This window comes from Gadus morhua, chromosome 3 (genome assembly GCF_902167405.1).
Source record: "Gadus morhua chromosome 3, gadMor3.0, whole genome shotgun sequence".
Lineage (NCBI taxonomy): Eukaryota > Metazoa > Chordata > Actinopteri > Gadiformes > Gadidae > Gadus > Gadus morhua.
Window position 1 is genome coordinate 30,699,112 of NC_044050.1, and position 18,637 is coordinate 30,717,748.

At 53.9% G+C, this 18,637-nt stretch overlaps 3 protein-coding genes across 3 annotated transcripts in view; 1 reads left to right on the forward strand and 2 right to left on the reverse strand.

Moving 5' to 3' along the window:
• The window catches only part of tnpo2b (transportin 2b), a 28,984-nt gene extending 24,642 nt beyond the window's left edge, over positions 1-4,342 (forward strand). The window contains exons 22-24 of the mRNA XM_030351267.1: positions 391-465; positions 554-681; positions 3,041-4,342. Coding sequence (XP_030207127.1) covers positions 391-465; positions 554-661 — 183 coding nt within the window. The 3' untranslated portion in view covers positions 662-681; positions 3,041-4,342. The remainder of the gene's footprint in view (positions 1-390; positions 466-553; positions 682-3,040) is intronic.
• nherf2 (NHERF family PDZ scaffold protein 2) lies at positions 4,008-13,271 on the reverse strand. Its single transcript, XM_030351289.1, is given in 7 exon segments — positions 4,008-6,863; positions 6,991-7,211; positions 8,038-8,191; positions 8,807-9,019; positions 9,961-10,000; positions 10,002-10,552; positions 11,400-13,271. Coding segments are annotated over 7 exon segments (1,560 nt in total). The 5' UTR covers positions 11,613-13,271; the 3' UTR covers positions 4,008-6,695.
• On the reverse strand, positions 12,993-18,606 carry nthl1 (nth-like DNA glycosylase 1). Its single transcript, XM_030352399.1, has 6 exons — positions 18,326-18,606; positions 15,713-16,026; positions 15,149-15,319; positions 14,418-14,577; positions 14,058-14,163; positions 12,993-13,494 (listed from the first exon to the last, which is right to left on the reverse strand). The coding sequence occupies exons 1-6, from the start codon at positions 18,483-18,485 to the stop codon at positions 12,993-12,995; spliced, it is 1,413 nt and encodes a 470-aa protein (XP_030208259.1). The 5' UTR covers positions 18,486-18,606.
• Positions 18,607-18,637: the final 31 nt, after the last annotated feature.

An 18,637-nucleotide genomic window follows, 5' to 3' on the forward strand; every position in this document is an offset into this window, starting at 1 on the left:
GAGGAGCTCAGAGGAGGTGGTCCCTGGTACTGATGGTATGAGGAGGAGCTCAGAGGAGGTGGTCCCTGGTACTGATGGTATGAGGAGCTCAGAGGAGGTGGTCCCTGGTACTGATGGTATGAGGAGGAGCTCAGAGGAGGTGGTCCCTGGTACTGATGGTATGAGGAGGAGCTCAGAGGAGGTGGTCCCTGGTACTGATGGTAAGAGGAGCTCAGAGGAGGTGGTCCCTGGTACTGATGGTAAGAGGAGCTCAGAGGAGGTGGTCCCTGGTACTGATGGTAAGAGGAGCTCAGAGGAGGTGGTCCCTGGTACTGATGGTATGAGGAGGAGCTCAGAGGAGGTGGTCCCTGGTACTGATGTGTAGCCGCTGACCCTGCCTCTTCCTGTCAGGACTTCATCTTCTTCTGCGACGCCGTGGCCTCCTGGGTCAACCCCAAGGACGACCTCAGGGACATGTTCTACAAGGTGGGTCTGACCTCCAGGCTAACCGGGAGGCACGCTGCTGGGGGGCGCACTCCCCCTCCCCCCCTCTCACCGCTCCTCTCCCCCTCAGATCCTCCACGGCTTCAAGGAGCAGGTGGGAGATGAGAACTGGCAGCAGTTCTCGGAGCAGTTCCCCCCCCTCCTGAAGGAACGACTGGCAGCCTGCTACGGAGTTTAGAGCTTCCACCACACCCAGAGGTACGACCCCCACCCAGAGGCAAGACCCCCAGCCAGAGATAAGACCCCCCACCACCCAGAGGCAAGACCCCCAGCCAGAGATAAGACCCCCCCCACCCAGAGATAAGACCCCCCCCACCCATAGGCAAGACCCCCAGCCAGAGATAAGACCCCCCACCACCCAGAGGCAAGACCCCCAGCCAGAGATAAGACCCCCCACCACCCAGAGGCAAGACCCCCAGCCAGAGATAAGACCCCCCCACCCAGAGGCAAGACCCCCAGCCAGAGATAAGACCCCCCACCACCCAGAGGCAAGCCCCCCAGCCAGAGATAAGACCCCCCACCACCCAGAGGCAAGACCCCCAGCCAGAGATAAGACCCCCCACCACCCAGAGGCAAGACCCCCAGGCAGAGATAAGACCCCCCCCACCCAGAGATAAGACCCCCCCCACCCAGGGGCAAGACCCCCAGCCAGAGAGAAGACCCCCCCCACCCAGAGGCAAGACCCCCAGCCAGAGATAAGACCCCCCACCACCCAGAGGCAAGACCCCCAGCCAGAGATAAGACCCCCAGCCAGAGATAAGACCCCCCACCACCCAGAGGCAAGACCCCCAGCCAGAGATAAGACCCCCAGCCAGAGATAAGACCCCCCCCCACCACCCAGAGATAAGTCCCCCCCCACCCAGAGGTACGACCCCCACCCAGAGGCAAGACCTCCCCCACCTAGAGGCAAGACCCCCAGCCAGAGATAAGACCCCCCACCACCCAGAGGCAAGACCCCCAGCCAGAGATAAGACCCCCCCCACCCAGAGGCAAGACCCCCAGCCAGAGATAAGACCCCCCACCACCCAGAGGCAAGACCCCCAGCCAGAGATAAGACCCCCCACCACCCAGAGGCAAGACCCCCAGCCAGAGATAAGACCCCCCACCACCCAGAGGCAAGACCCCCAGCCAGAGATAAGACCCCCCACCACCCAGAGGCAAGACCCCCAGCCAGAGATAAGACCCCCCACCACCCAGAGGCAAGACCCCCAGCCAGAGATAAGACCCCCAGCCAGATAAGACCCCCAGCCAGTGATAAGACCCCCCCCACCCAGAGGCAAGACCCCCAGCCAGAGATAAGACCCCCCCCACCCAGAGGCAAGACCCCCAGCCAGAGATAAGACCCCCCACCACCCAGAGGCAAGACCCCCCACCACCCAAAGGCAAGACCCCCCACCACCCAGAGATAAGACCCCCCCCCAGCCAGAGATAAGACCCCCCCCCAGCCAGAGATAAGACCCCCCCCAGCCAGAGATAAGACCCCCCCCAGCCAGAGAAAAGACCCCCAGCCAGAGATAAGACCCCCCCACCCAGAGATAAGACCCCCCCCAGCCAGAGATAAGACCCCCACCACCCAGAGATAAGACCCCCAGCCAGAGGTAAGACCCCGCCCCACCCAGAGGCTAGACCCCCAGCCAGAGATGAGACCCCCCCCACCCAGAGATAAGACCCCCAGCCAGCGATAAGACCCCCACCCAGAGATAAGACCCCCCCACCCAGAGATAAGACCCCCAGCCAGAGATAAGACCCCCCCCAGCCAGAGGTAAGACCCCCAGCCAGAGATAAGACCCCCCCCACCCAGAGATGAGACCCCCCCCACCCAGAGATAAGACCCCCCCCCCACCCAGAGATAAGACCCCCCCCAACCAGAGATAAGACCCCCCCAGCCAGAGATAAGACCCCCCCCAGCCAGAGATAAGACCCCCCCAGCCAGAGATAAGACCCCCCACCACCCAGACGCAAGACCCCCCACCACCCAGAGGCTAGACCCCCCACCACCCCCACCCAGAGGTAAGACCCCCCACCACCCCCACCCAGAGATAAGACCCCCCCCACCCAGAGGTAAGACCCCCCCTCCTCCCCCTCCCCCTCCTCCTCCCTCTCCCTCATCCCCCTCCCCTCTCCACCTCCTCCCCTCTCCCCCTCCTCCTCCCTCCCCCTCCTCCCACTCCTCCCCCTCCTCCCTCTCCCCCTCCTCCTCCCCCTCCCCTCTCCCCCTCCTCCTCCCTCCCCCTCCCCTCTCCCCTTCCTCCTCCCTCTCCCTCCTCCCCCTCCTCCTCCCTCTCCCTCCTCCCCCTCCCCTCTCCCCCTCCTCCCCTCTCCCACTCCTCCCCCTCCTCCTCCTTCCCCCTCCTCTCCCCCTCCTCCCCTCTCCCCCTCCTCCCTCCTCCTCCCTCCCCCTCCTCTTCCTCCCACTCCTCCCTCTCCCTCCTCCTCCTCCTCGATGCTCCTGATCTTGTATCTTCTCTGTTTTCTATTCCATGTTCTTGTGGCTCCAACCTGTCTCACCTCCTGTCTCACTCCTGTCTCACCTCCTCCCTCCGTCTGTGTGTTGCAGGTGAGCCAGAACGAGGAGGGTGAAACTCATCCATCTGTGTATTGCACTGCCCTGATCTGGGGGGGAGAGGGTTGCTATTGGCCGCTCCCCCTGACGGACAGCCCCCACGCCCTATGTGTGTGTCCATAGAGGGAGGGAGGGCGGGAGGGGGGGAGGGACAGGGACGCCTCTAGATTCACTAGGGACCCGACACAGAACAACCAAACTACCAGCTTAGGGACAGCTAGAGGGAGACGGGTCTAGAGGGACAGACAGGCTGCAGGGACAGACAGGTTAGACATGTTGAGGGACAGCGAGCCAGCGAGGAGGGAGGGGTTGAGACAGGAAAGGGAAAGATAAGAGATATGAGATAGAGACCAGGACAGGGAAAGAGAGATTAGTCGCCTTGTAAGAGGGGGAATGTCGGTTATTAACGGGACACACACACACACACACACACACACACACACACACACACACACACACACACACACACACACACACACACACACACACACACACACACACACACACACACACACACACACACACACACACTGTGGCGGTGTTATTTAGTGACTATCTTTAGACCAACAGTAGTGTAGGGACAGACAGACGTGGGGTTGTCATGAGGGCGGGGGGGGGACTCACTTGTTCCATCTGTCTTCACTCCAGCTGGTATCTCCTCCTCCGTCCTGCTGGTGTCTCCTCTCCTGCTCCTCTGGTCGGGAGGAGCAGGGGAGGGCCTCTTTATACCACTTCACAATCCACCACCCTTCGGTTGTTTACTTAAGGTTTTTTGTGCGTAAATGTGACTGCGTGTGTGTGTGTGGTTGTGTTTGTGCATGTGCTGTTATTTTGTATATTCTTACTTTGACATTCTGTGTTAACGGTGTGAACTATGTATTGTTTTGATTATGGTACCGCGCTAAAACTTGACTCCCATCGCTACGTCCTTTTGCACCTGTTAACTGTGACCAAGTGTGTGTGTGTGTGTGTGTGTGTGTGTGTGTGTGTGTGTGTGTGTGTGTGTGTGTCTACATGCGTAACGATATCCATTGGAGGCCATAATGATATCTTAAGTGAACAGTGATTGTATCATTGCAATCTTTCTAACGTTTTTAAATGGTCCATAACTTTTTTTTCCTTTGCTGCTGCTGATTGATTTTTGGTTTCTGTAGTGAACGTAAAATCGCACAATTAACACAAAAAAGAATATTTCAATTAATGCTATTTTCAGTAACTGTTGTTTTGCACTTTTTTATTTTTTGTATGGACTATTATTTTTTTTAACCTCACCCATAAAAGATGTGTTGACCCTGACGTCCGTGTTTGTCATGCTGTGTTGCTGTGATATTACGTGTCTGACTGGCAGTTATCCCGATACTTAATGGCAAATAAAAACAACTTGTGAAACTGCGACTAATCCGCACTTTTACAACGACTAACCTTGCCATATTACTGGTGTGTGAGTGAGTGTGTGTCCGTCAATTTCCCTGTGAGAGAAATTGCATGTGTGTAAGTGTGCATGAGTAATGCCAAGGAGCATGTTTTCTATTCTTTTCTAGTTAGAATGTGAACATCCAACATGCAGACTGCACATTCATTTAGAAAAGGGCTTTCGTTTTGCCCTCCTACTTTGTGTGCATGCGCTGTTGTCAACCTGACTGTGTGTGTGTGCACATATGCAAGCTGGTGTGGTGTGTTTTATAGTCCTATGATTTTACCCTTGACACGTCAACACCTCAGCCATAGGAGCGCTAGCGCCATTGCCAAAGAGCGAGTAGAACACGTCCAACACAGCTGATGTTAGCTTTCGATCAATAATGTTAGGAGGATGATTTCATCTTTTTGTTCAAGTCACTTATGAAGAGGATTTTTAGCGATAACTTGTCTACAGGGATTTATACATAGATATATTTTATTGATTCGCGGTGATGTGCTCGTTAATACTTTGTAGACATTTGGACACATAACAAATGTGATCTGATCCGACCAAAACTGTGATCCTTGAGATGTGATAGAGTAAATCAAATGATGAGAAACACAATCTATAACCCCAATCTAGCTTCAGCCTTTCCTCACACGCTCCTGATGAAGAATGTTGTCTGTTTTGGTTTCTAGATCTTGCGTGTAGGGTTGTGGAGAGAGGGGTTCTGTTTGCATGATCACTTTGGTGACCTCGTAGAATGAAGGATACTGTGTGGCCCAATCATGCCTGTGCGAATGCTCAATGAAAATAAAATAATTTGGGTGTATTCAACCATATTTTCTTATTTCTATGTACAATGGCTGAACGGTGTTGTGACCGTATAGTTGGACCATTTATATTTATGTTAAGATAAAAACTTTATGCAGCTTTTAGTCCTCAAACGTATGCGCGTGTGTGTGGGGGGGGAGGCGGGCCAGTGTTGTGGTTGCTATGGTGATCCGTCTGACGTTGGAGCTGGAGGCTGAGAAGAGCTTCCATCATCCTCCCGGTCTCTCGTGTCTTCTGATTGGTCGGTTCTTCATCTGATCCCTCACCGTGTGATGGGGAGAACCAGTACAACAACCCCCGGTGCCCTGGAGAGAGGGTCTCCTTCAGAGCCAACATGTCTGTTATGAGGACATGGTTGACGACATCAAACGTGGGCTTCGGTTGTGTACAATTCTCCCATAAAACACCTTGCAGGTGAGGTCTGAATGTATTGGAGCCAGATCTATATTGACCATGATATAACATATCCTCATGTTAATCCAACCACATATAACACTTTTCTATTGCAAGTTTTTCGCATATACATGTTAGGCAGCCGGCCCATACAGGAACATTGTGCATTATTTCTGCCTTACAAGAAACTAGACGAAGTCGTTGTTTCTGAGGCCCATGCGAGAGCAAGCGGGGATATCAGAAGAACGGTGAAGACCTTCAGTTCAGAGTGAGGAGGTCTGAGGACAGAAGCTTAAGATGGAGGACTATCATTGGTACAGTCTCCTCTCCTGCTAGAGCTCCTCACACTACCTCCTACTGACTGGACGTCCATTAGAGCCAATTATCCTCTTATTTGATACGATAATCGTATCGGCCGACTTTCAGCAAAGGACCTGAACTGTATCATTAAATCATGTTCCTTCCTGGGGGTAAGCATGTGTAGAAGTTGTCATAGCATTAACTCTTCAGGTCTCCTCCAGGTCATTGTGCTACTGTGATGTGCGTAGGGAGGAACAGAGCCTGGGCATTAATATACTCCCCATGTACTGACGTTTTCAAGCAAAGACAAATTGATCCATCGCACGTTTTGTCAAACAACTGGACGCATGTTTTACGCAGCGATTTATTGGTGACAGTGTTGATGAAGGAGAGCCCTGCTAGTCTGATCCACTCTCCTCTCCAAAGGAAGAGGAGCCCTAACACTCATGGTGGTCTACAGGGGCCCTCATGGTGGTCTACAGGGACCCTCATGGTGGCCTACATGGGCCCTCATGGTGGCCTACAGGGGCCCTCATGGTGGTCTACAGGGGCCCTCATGGTGTCTACAGGGGCCCTCATGGTGGTCTACAGGGGCCCTCATGGTGTCTACAGGGGCCCTCATGGTGTCTACAGGGGCCCTCATGGTGGTCTACAGGGGCCCTCATGGTGGTCTACAGGGGCCCTCATGGTGTCTCTGGACCTCACGTTGCTGTTCCATGTCTCTCAGAAGTTGCTGAAGATCTGGTACTTCCTGCCCCAGTCCATAGGGGGCGCTCTCTTCTTGCTCCGCTGGGCCAGAGCCTTCTCTTTGGCCTCGGCTGCGGTGGGGCTCAGTCGGAGGCCGAGCTCCAGGAAGGGGTCCGGGGCCCCCCCCTCGTCCTCGTCAGGGACCTGAGGCACACACATCATACATCATATATCATATATAGTGCACATATATGTATCATATCTATCCTATGCGATATCATATATCCTATAGTTAATGTACATAACGGGGCCTGATGGGGGGAGACCTCACCTGGATGCTCATGTCCGAGCTGCTGAGCTCTGATTGGGTGGTGGAGCTCCGGGAGGATTGCGACGCCCAGCTCCCATTGGTCGTGGACTTAGGGGAGCTGCTTTTGATTGGTGAGTCGGTCACCGTGATGTTGATGATTGGTGGCTCCGCTCTGGGGAGGGCCGCTGCTGGGGAGGGGGCCCGGGAAGGGCTCCTTCTGACCGGCCCGTCCACGGACACTTCTGTCAGAGGAAGTTAACGTGGGAAACTTTCATTGGTCATGAAAAACCTTTAAAACAAATTATTAGACGATTCAAGCCTCTAATTTGTATCCCTTTGCTTCCGTTCTTTATCTTCTTATTGCCTAGTATTCTAAGTAGCTGAACTCTGAGGTAGTTTACCCTAGAGGTGGGACCTCATTAGTCTCAGTAGTTTACCCTGGAGGGGCTCTCAGGAGGTAGTTTACAGTAGTTTACCCTGGAGGGGGTCACAGGAGGTAGTTTACCCTGAAGGGGGTCTCAGGAGGTAGTTTACCCTGGAGGGGGTCAAAGGAGGTAGTTTACCCTGGAGGGGCTCTCAGGAGGTAGTTTACCCCGGAGGGGCTCTCAGGAGGTAGTTTACAGTAGTGTACCCTGGAGGGGCTCTCAGGAGGTAGTTTACAGTAGTTTACCCTGGAGGGGCTCTCAGGAGGTAGTTTACAGTAGTTTACCCTGGAGGGGGTCACAGGAGGTAGTTTACCCTGAAGGGGGTCTCAGGAGGTAGTTTACCCTGGAGGGGGTCACAGGAGGTAGTTTACCCTGGAGGGGGTCTCAGGAGGTAGTTTACAGTAGTTTACCCTGGAGGGGGTCACAGGAGGTAGTTTACCCTGAAGGGGGTCTCAGGAGGTAGTTTACCCTGGAGGGGGTCACAGGAGGTAGTTTACAGTAGTGTACCCTGGAGGGGGTCACAGGAGGTAGTTTACCCTGGAGGGGCTCTCAGGAGGTAGTTTACCCCGGAGGGGGTCTCAGGAGGTAGTTTACAGTAGTGTACCCTGGAGGGGCTCTCAGGAGGTAGTTTACAGTAGTGTACCCTGGAGGTGTTGGCTGCTGGGCTCCACCCCCAGGTTGAGGAACAGCTCGTCGGTGTCGAGGTCGACCAGCAGCAGCCTCGTCTCTCGGCCGCCCTTCTGGATCAGAGCCACCACCTCCGCGTGACGCAGCCCGGCCACGCTCGCCCCGTTCACCTGGGGGGGGGGGCATGAGGGGGGTGCAGCAGTAAGGACACGCCCTGTAGTCGAGGTCACGATGCTGTTGGCTGAGACTAATCAGAGCCTTATTTATTAGTGTCTCCCTCTTTCTGTTCTCTTCCTCCTGATGGAATTAACCATCAATCACGTTATGCAACACACACACACACACACGCACGCACGCACGCGCGCGCGCGCGCGCGCGCGCGCGCACACACACGCACACGATCACAAACCTTCTTGAGCCTAATCCCTCTGTTAGAGACACGCAGGGCTGTCCACCTCCTCCTCTTCTTCCTCCCGTCCTCCCCCTGTCTCCCTCCTGGTCTCCCTCCTGGTCTCCCCCTGTCTCCCCCTGTCCCCCCTGTCTCCCCCTGTCTCCCTCCTGGTCCCCCCTGTCTCCCCCTGTCCCCCCCTGTCTCCTCCTGTCTCCCCTGGTCCCCCCCTGTCTCCCTCCTGGTCCCCCCTGTCTCCCCCTGTCCCCCCTGTCTCCCCCTGTCCCCCCCTGTCTCCTCCTGTCTCCCCTGGTCCCCCCCCTGTCTCCCTCCTGGTCCCCCCTGTCTCCCCCTGTCTCCCTCCTGTCCCCCCCTGTCTCCCCCTGTCTCCCCCTACCTGCAGTAGTCGGTCCCCCTCCCTGACGTCGGCCCTCTGGGCGGGGGAGCCAGGGTCCACCGAGCCCACGAACTGGCCCCGCCGCATCTTGTCGCTGTGGAGGTTGAAGCCGTAGCCGGGCTCCTCCCCCTGCTTGGTCAGGTGACACAGGCGCGGCACAAGCTCCGCCTCCTCCTCCCCCCGCGCTGGGGGTGGCGACGCCTCGGTCGGCCGCTGGGGAGAGGAGCAGAAGACTCCCAGTAACTACCAGTATCTCCCAGTAACTCCCAGTAACTACCAGTAACTCCCAGTAACTAAAGGTAACTCCCAGTAACTAAAGGTAACTCCCAGTAACTCCCGGTAACGAAAGCAAACATTAGAAGCCGCTGGGCCAGTTGTACAGGTCCACTCTGTTCACTGCACGGGGAAGCTTCCCGTGTCACTACAGCGTCGTCTCATAATGACTTCCTCCTCTGAGGCTGACTGAGTGAGAGGCTGAGAGGCTGAGTGAGGGTGAGAGGGGTGAGAGACTGAGAGAGGCTGAGTGGGAGGGTGAGTAAGGGTTTGAGGCTGAGTGGGAGGGTGAGAGGCTGAGAGAGGGTGAGAGGGGTGAGAGACTGAGAGAGGCTGAGTGGGAGGGTGAGTAAGGGTGAGAGGCTGAGAGAGGGTGAGAGGGAGGCCTCTGCCCGTATTTATGCTGAGCTTCACTAACCTGAAGCCTGCCTGACCTGAGAGCCTTTATGTTTGCACTTCAAACAAAGTCTCCCACACGCTCCTCCGGGGAACACGCGGTGTTCATCGTGTGTTTCTTGTTGTTTCCACTGGAATTAATGTATTCCTCCATTACTTCACTTCCGCTGGGGTGTTTGTGTGTGTGTGTGCGTGCATTTATGTGTGCGTGCGTGCACGTTAGCAGCAAAGTTTCTGATTTTCAACCACAACTCTTAAAATTAGTATAAATATTCATTCACATTTGGTATTTCTCACAGCATTCGTTGTGTTCAAACAGAAACATGTGCGGTTCAGATGAGACTCTCTGAACGTCCTCACCCTTCAGATGATGCTCAGTCACCCATGGATGGGCCCGGGGAACGAGCCCTAACTACTGAGCAGGTTAAGGTTAGGCTCAGACTGGAGGTTAGGTTAGGGTTACTAGTACCCATCACTGGTCTCACCTCTGCGTCCGTCCAAGGAGAGGAGGTGGGGGAGGCGGGGCCAGTGGAGGGGGGGGGGTCTGAGGGGGAGGCGGGGCCAGTGGACAGACGGCGGTCTGAGGGGGAGGCGGGGCCAGTGGACAGACGGCGGTCTGCGGGGGAGGCGGGGCCAGTGGACAGACGGCGGTCTGAGGGGGAGGCGGGGCCAGTGGACAGACGGCGGTCTGCGGGGGAGGCGGGGCCAGTGGACAGACGGCGGTCTGAGGGGGAGGCGGGGCCAGTGGACAGACGGCGGTCTGAGGGGGAGGCGGGGCCAGTGGACAGACGGCGGTCTGAGGGGGAGGCGGGGCCGCTGGAGGGGGGGGGGCGGGCTGGCTGAGGGGGCGCCCCGCCCCCCCGGGGGTTTGGCCCAGTGTTTGAGCAGCTCTCTGGGGGAGGCGGGGCCGGTGCGGAGGGGGGAGGTGGAGGGGGAGGGGCGGGGGGAGAAGGTCCCCATCTCCACCGCCAGGTCCTCGGTGCAGGGCAGGTTGAGGCTCCGCAGATACTCGTCGGTCTCCCTGTCAATCACCAGCAGGCGGGTCCTATGCACACCCGCCTGGATACGATCCACCACCTGAGAGAGAGAGAGAGAGAGGGAGAGGGAGAGGGAGGGAGGGAGAGAGAGAGAGAGAGGGAGAGGGAGGGAGGGAGGGAGGGAGGGAGGGAGGGAGAGAGAGAGAGAGAGAGAGAGAGAGAGAGAGAGAGAGAGAGAGAGAGAGAGAGAGGGAGAGGGAGAGGGAGACGGAGAGGGAGGGAGAGAGAGAGAGAGAGAGAGAGAGAGACGTAGAGAGAGAGAGAGACGGAGAGGGGGAGAGGGAGGGAGAGAGAGAGAGACGTAGAGAGAGAGAGAGGGAGAGACGTAGAGAGAGAGGGAGGGAGGGAGATAGGGAGAGGGAGGGAGAGAGAGGGAGAGGGAGGGAGAGAGAGAGACGGAGAGAGAGAGAGAGAGAGACGTAGAGAGAGAGAGAGAGGGAGAGAGAGAGAGAGAGAGAGAGAGAGAGAGAGAGAGAGAGAGAGAGAGACGTAGAGAGAGAGAGAGAGAGAGAGAGAGAGAGAGAGAGAGAGAGAGAGAGAGAGAGGGAGAGACGTAGAGAGAGAGAGAGAGAGAGAGAGAGAGAGAGAGAGAGAGAGAGAGAGAGAGAGAGAGAGAGAGAGAGAGAGAGGATGCAGAACAGAATACACAAAGTGTGTTCATAATACACTTATAACGAACATAATCTGTACACACACACACACACACACACACACACACACACACACACACACACACACACACACACACACACACTCAAGACACAGACCGACCCAGTTCACGGCCCCCTGGGATTAGAGAAAAGTCGTCCGACTAGTCTGAGCTGATTGTCTCTCCCGGTAACCTGACCCTCTCTCTCCTGTACTTCACGCCTTGAATATCGGCTGACCTGGTGGTGGGTCTCCCGCTCCACGTTCTCTCCGTTCACCTCCACCACTCGGTCGCCCGCTCGCAGCCCCGAGAGCTCGGCACACGACCCGGGCTCGACCCTCCGGATCCACTGGCCGCCCCGGGTCCGCTCGCCCCGCAAGTGGAAGCCGAATCCCGGGTTCGGGTTAGGGCCCCCCGTGGAGAGGAAGCAGAGCCGGGGCCGGCGCTCCATCCCGGGTCCGAGGAGAGAGGCTGGTCGGGTGTCTTAGTGGTTATTAGAATTCTGTTTGAAATCTTAACTCATGTGTTGTGAGGAAAAGTTCATCCATGTAATCCATAATGCCGACAGGTGTCCAAAAAGAAGACGAAATTCAAATGGATAAAAAGTCACGGTTTATTCGGTTAAAAAAATGTTAAATCCATTAAAAAAAGCACAGGGAAGATGATTTAGTGCCAGGAGGAATTTAAAAAGTCAGGAGAATAAACAGTAGCCAGGTGGTTACCTAGCAGACGTCTTAACCTGATGATAGGATTTATCGGAGCGATCAAAGATCGGAACGCAGCCTGGTCAGAGGGGCGTGGCCCAGGCTCATGAAGGTCCGCCCGGGAGCGATATTCTTTTTCGTAGGATAAGTCTAGGATTCTCGCCTCTGATTGGTTAGAAGGGCTCTCTTCCGATTGGTTATGGTTACGGTTAGGGCTAGGGTAAGGGTTAACCCTAACCCTAACTATAACCATAACCCTGACCCTAAACTCCCACAAACAGCTAGGACTCATCGAAACACGATCTAAAGGGGGGCCCATCTAACCGATCAGAGGCAAGAATCCAAGACTTATCCTACGTAAAAAATATAGCCGCCCGGGAATAGATCCTCCAAATGTGCGTTGAGTCACCAGAGGGCGGGACTTTAGTTAAATGGGTTTAGCGGCGGGAGAGGGCGGGTCTTTCGACAGAATGATACCCGCTTCCTTCAAGTGTTTCGGATATTGCTATTTTAAATTCTTTGTCAAACCTCAATATCTATCCTCCTTGTCTCCGTCGTTTTTGTTGTTCTTCTCCTTTCCTTATTCTTCTCGTTCCGGAGGCAGTTAACTGCCCTAAACAGACGTAGGCTACATGGGACCGGAAATGGCGTTGCTGTAGACCGGGATATTCAGAGAGAGGACGACAAACCCGAGGACAAAAACATTATTTAACCCCGCTTTTTAACCCTGCTTATTTGGGGGGAGGGAACGGTTTTAAAATCAATAATATCTTTGCCCTTATAGCACAATTCAAGTGTTTTTGGTAGTTTGATTAGTCAGTTTAAAGTGCTTAGTTGGTCGATTAAGTAGGCTTAACTCAGATGTTAATGAAACACCAATTATATTGCATTGTCTTGAGTCCTTTTTGTGTAAAAGGGAACTATTTACATCAAGGAGTACAAAACCATTTATTGTCTGTTGAAAATTCTTAACAAAAAAGTGTGATGAATCCTTTAAAGTACACTAAATAGAAAACATAATTTTATCATCAAATAACAGTAATGAGTCAAAGCCATGTAATCAGAACCTGGGGTAAAGAGCTAAAGGTTAACATTTAGCGTATATATATATAGTCTGTGAGCTCAAATCAGAGCACCTTCCCCCCCTTCAGCCTCCTGGGTGGACAGGAGGCTGAAGGTGGGGGCGGTTCCCTCTCATCCTCTTCCTGTTCAGCCTCCGTCTTCGCCCTGGAGCTGGCGGGGGGGAGCAGGTCAGGAGAGGTCCTGGAGGGTGTTGGTCCAGCCTGGGGCCTCTTGGTGGGGGGGGTCTTGGGGGTCTTGGGCCACTGGGTGGGGGGGGTCTTGGGGGGCGAGGTCCTCTTGGTGGGGGGGGTCTTGGGGGGCGAGGTCCTCTTGGTGGGGGGGGTCTTGGGGGGCGAGGTCCTCTGGGTGGGGGGGGTCTTGGTCCTCTGGGTGGGGGGGGTCTTGGTCCTCTTGGCGGGGGGGGTCTTGGTCCTCTGGGTGGGGGGGGGCTGGTGTGCAGAAGGGCAGCAGCTCTGGTTCAGACACTCGGAGCAGAGCGGTCTGAGCGGGCGACACTTCTGCTGGCCGAAGCCCACGAGGAGCCAGTTGACCTCCCCCCACAACGCCCTGTGGGACAGGAACCAGTTAGACCAGTGCCTCACTGGTTACAGTTACCAGTTAGACCAGTGCCTTGCTGGTTACAGTTACCAGTTAGACCAGTGCCTCACTGGTTACAGTTACCAGTTAGACCAGTGCCTCACTGCTTACAGTTACCAGTTAGACCAGTGCCTTGCTGGTTACAGTTACCAGTTAGACCAGTGCCTCACTGGTTACAGTTACCAGTTAGACCAGTGCCTCACTGCTTACAGTTACCAGTTAGACCAGTGCCTCGCTGGTTACAGTTACCAGTTAGACCAGTGGATCTCACTGGTTACAGGTTATACATCAGTTAGCGCAGACCAGTTAGCTCAGACCAGTTGGCTCAGACCAGTTGGCTCAGACCAGTTGTATCAAAGCCATAATAAAGCAATAAATGAATTCTTATTGAGTCAGCTGAGGACCAACCAGTTGTTTCTGATAGCTTAAGGTCAGAAGGAATGTTTGGAACATCAGGATGCAGAATAATAACAACAATAATGAACGTAGAGGACATCAAATTAAAGTCAAGGTTAATTAATGGCCGCTGTCACCTAGGTAACCAGTCCTCCAGGGCGGAGCGCGTCTGCTCTGCGGTCCGGGAGGCGGTCCTCAGCCAGCCCAGCCTGTTGGAAACACGGTGGACGTGTGTGTCCACACCTACACACACACACACACACACACACACACACACTTCACCAGCTTAACTCAAGAGTCCGTCCCTAAGCCGTGCGTTAACCCCGCTGTAACTAGTCGTCTACTTTGCCACCTCTAATTAGACGTTATTGATACGTTGTTCCATTGACTTCAGGGCTTTAGCAGCGCTGTAGTCCAAAGCGACGTACACTAAGTGCGTCAGAGGGGTGTGGGTGCAGGCAGAGCCGGTGACTCTGCTTCGGCGTCTCTGGAGGTACCTATCCCCGACACGCGGCCCCAGGCGATGCTCATGGCCAGGTGGGCCATCTTGGGCCCCACGCCGGGCAGCCCCACCAGCCCCTCCACGCTGTCCGGGATGTCCCCGCAGAACTGCTGCTGCAGCACCAGGCAGGTCCTCCGCAGATACCCAGCCTTGGTCTGGTCAGGAGGGGCAGAGGTCAGGGGGGTCAGAGGTCAGGGGGGTCAGAGGTCAGGGGGGTCAGAGGTGTACTCTGAATAGAGGGACGCGAGGCTGCAGGGATGAGCGGAAAGCAGACTCATGGTTACACACATCTCTACTGGGAGCCACTAACACGTTAGACCGCCTCCCCCCCACACCTCTCTGACGTCCTGGCACCTAAAAACAGTACCTGTCCTTGTGTAGCGTCTTACCCTAGCTGTCTCTGTTGTGTACGGGGAGTGGGTTAACCTAGTGATGGTTAGTGCTTGGCACTTTGTTCTATGAACATCCTAACTGTACCCACAGATATATAGTGTTGTTTCTCCTTCCTCTGACTAATGCACTTATTGTGAGTCGCTCTGGATCAAAGTGCCAGCCTGACCTTACCCAGACTAGCTGTAGCTGCAGCCTCACCCTCACCCTCACCCTGGCCTCACCCTGAACCTCACCCTCACCCTGGCCTCACCCTGACCCTCACCCTCACCCTGACCCAGAGCCTCATCCTGACCCTCACCCTGACCCTCACCCTCACCCTCCCCCTGGCCTCACCCTCCAGAAGCCCACCGGGTGGAGGAGCCTCCCCAGCGCCTCGTGGTCGGTGCTCAGAATGCCGTCCACCGTGCAGCCGTGTGCCCGCAGCCGCGCCATGGCCGCCGCCGTCACCTCGTCCCGAGTCTGGCTGGAGAGCATCAGGGACACCAGCACCTGGAAACGCCTCACCTGGGGCATGCACGCACACACACACACACACACAAGCACGCACGCACACACACAGGAGCACACACACACACACAGGAGCACACACACACACACGCACACACACACACACACACACACACACACACACACACACACACACACACACACACACACACACACACACACACAGGAGCACACACACACGCACACAGGAGCACACACACACACACACGCACGCAGACACACACCCGCCCACACAAGCACATACACACACACGCACGCATGCCCATGCACACGCACACAGGAAGAAGAAGAGAATAATCGACGATAAGAGGTCAAGATGGTTTACTTCTGTCCGTGAGATGATAACTGTGTGTGTGTGTGGGTGTGGGTGTGGGTGTGGGGGGGTCTTACCGGGGCGGGGGCCCCTGGTTCGTAGCATGTTTCCGCCCCCATGTGATCTACGGGCGCGTCTCGGCTCCTCCTCATCTCACGGATGTGGGCCAGCTGGATCCTCCAATCAGGAGGCTCCCAGCGCTCTGTCTTCACCGCTGGGTCCCCCTCGCGCTCCTCGTACTCCACCTTTAACCCTTGGCCGCGCTGCTCGTACTCCACCTTTAACGGTCTCCGTCTGCGGGAGGGGGCCGGGGGCGAGGGGGCCGGGGGCGAGGGGGCCGGCTCTGACTTTAGTGGCTCGAGGATGCAAGTAGGAGAGGCTGGACCGTCATCTGTATCGACAATAGAAGTTCTTAGATAAAGGAGCTGTATGAAGTTATGGTGACAGAATCATCTTCTTAAACACGTTTTTCATTCTATTGTTGGGCAAAATAACCTGCTGAGTACATCACATGTACATTATAAATATAGCTAACTCCTACCCTAGCTTAATGAGCACATCACATGGCAGTCACCTTACAATATAGTCAACTTTTAACACATAACACATACATGAGAATATAGTCAGGTCAAGGCCGGAGCCGAAGGCCCCATTTCCCAGGCTGGCAGATGGTGAACACTCAGACAATGCACCAGTCATCCTCAAGAACGGGAGAGCCACATTCATTTATCACACAGGAGACACTTTGAAGCTCTCCCCCGTTACCTGCCCATACCAAGGGCCTGAGAGCCACATTAAATTATCACACACAAGACAGTTCGGGGGGCACTCCCCGGTTTAATTTACCACACAGGAGACACGAGGAGCTCTCCCCCGTTAGGAGGCATACACAGCAGGGCCTGGGAGCCAGTGGTGTAGTCCAGGGTATACGCGGGTATACGGCGTATACCCACTTATTTTTCAGTCAGCATTGCGTATACCCACTTCTAAACCCCCCCAGATGCGCACCATTCAGTAGTATCTGCAAGCGAAATCGCGCACTTTTCCCCGGTGAAGCCATGACCCACGCTACTCTGCCACTTATTGGCTAATACTCGCTGCCTTTACTGATTAGATTGGTTAACTGTAGGCATGACGACGAATGAGCCAATCGGAGGGAGAGAAAGGCGGGTCATGCCGAAGTAATTTTTCGCGAAAGACAAATTTACTTTTACAAGTTTACTTTAAATGATTTTCTATAATAATCCGGTAAAATGAAGCGAACCAATATCAGCCAGCAGCTCAGCAGTTAATGTTAGCGATCGTACACCGGTACAGTTACCGTCGACGCCCGCTCTGCCCCCCGCCCCCGTCGGAGAGGAGGCTGTTTGAGACCTGGTTGAAGAGCCATCGTGCTGCCTCTTCTGTGCGTTCTAGACAGTGCAGTGTGAAAACTCCTGCAGAAAGCAAGTCTGTCTGGAATTTACTGTAGTATGATCATGGTTAGAAACCCAGTACTGGGCTCAGAGAGCATATCGATGTGTTGTAAATGCAATTTTTATTTTTTCTTTGTAAACTAAATATTGTTGTTTTGTTACATATTGTTTTGTTGAATAATTTGAATGATGATGTTCAATCATCATATGATATTTATATTGATATTATACATATCTAACGAGATGATTGTTGTGGAAGAGAAATAATCTAATGTTTAATCTAAGGTGAAATATGAATAAGGATGCATTGTCAAAAGTAGTATGTTATTTAAATAAATGTTCAAAAAGTTACTGAAACACCATGTTTGCCTCATCTATATTTTACATTCATGCTGGCTGCCTGTGTGACCAGTAATACCTACAAACTGCTCCTGATCAAGTCATGTTAATTTCATAATAGTGGCACACTCTATGTGTTGTGAATCAGCTGTTCAAAGACACTGTTTACAAAAGAAATTACTGATTTGCCATGTGAGAGAACAAGTGTCATTCCAGGAATAAGGAATAGTTGTCTCTCACTAGTCTGTGGGCCAGTATTTGTTTAGTCATTTTATAATCCTTCCTCCCTGAGATCAAGCAGCAGAAATGATGTGCCAATGTAAGTAAACTAAAAAGAGTAGTCTCAAATATCACTGTTTCTAAAAAAGGGTGTTTTTCTGGGCTGCGTTAAAAAAAGGGCAAACATTTAGAGTATACCCACTTCTCCAGGGGCCACTACACCACTGCTGGGAGCCAAGGCCAAGCAAAAACACACAGAACCATACACATCTCAAACGCACACACCTCATCACGAGGAAGATACAGCATAAGACTGTATCACACAGAGACTCTTCACCTTCTTCTGAAGCAGACCTTCCACGGAGGCGAAGCTCCGGACGAACCATCAGCGCTGATTAGGGACTTAGACATATTCGATTTCTCACGCTTATCACTCTGTATAACCGTTGCCACTTTACTTAATAAATCCAAGGTCCTCGTGCCGACAGACTTTATTACCTCTCCGTCTCATTTCATCTGGTCCAGTAACTAGACAGACCGTTTTTCCCTTCACTATTCAGGGACAGTGTTGAACATGCGTCACAGACTGGGCCCACAGCGCAACACAGATGTGTCTGTATTACGAGGTTATAAACTGACTGCATGATGGCCTAGAACGCAGGTCATCTTCTATGTCTTGAACAAACACGACATGACGCTTATTAACGGAGGAGTTACCTTCGCAGATGCACGTCTCCTCCTCCTCCTCCTTCAGTTCGACAGGAGGACCTGGGTTCTGAGGTTTATTTATTACTTTCGACCCCAGAGCAGACAGGCGTGTTCTTTGATTGAGACTTCGAGTAAGAACAGCGCCGTGGGTGAAGTAAGGAGAAGTCATATTGAAGCACCAAGCAGGGATTTGATTTTTCTTTTTACAATCGATCACACTCTTTAGAACCAGTAGACCGTCTTCAGTCTGGGACACAGGACACCTTCCTCACTCCTCAGGCTTCATGCTGCTGAGCCTCATGTCCTAACGCAACATGCTGC

Coding starts and splice junctions, on each gene's coding strand:
- nthl1 (XM_030352399.1), bottom strand. CDS start 18,485: ATGACTTCTCCTTACTTCACCCACGGCGCTGTTCTTACTCGAAGTCTC. Junction 16,027..18,325: donor GGAGACGTGCATCTGCGAAG/GTAACTCCTCCG, acceptor TTGTCGATACAG/ATGACGGTCCAGCCTCTCCT. Junction 14,164..14,417: donor GGGCCGCGTGTCGGGGATAG/GTACCTCCAGAG, acceptor GTGTGTGTGTAG/GTGTGGACACACACGTCCAC.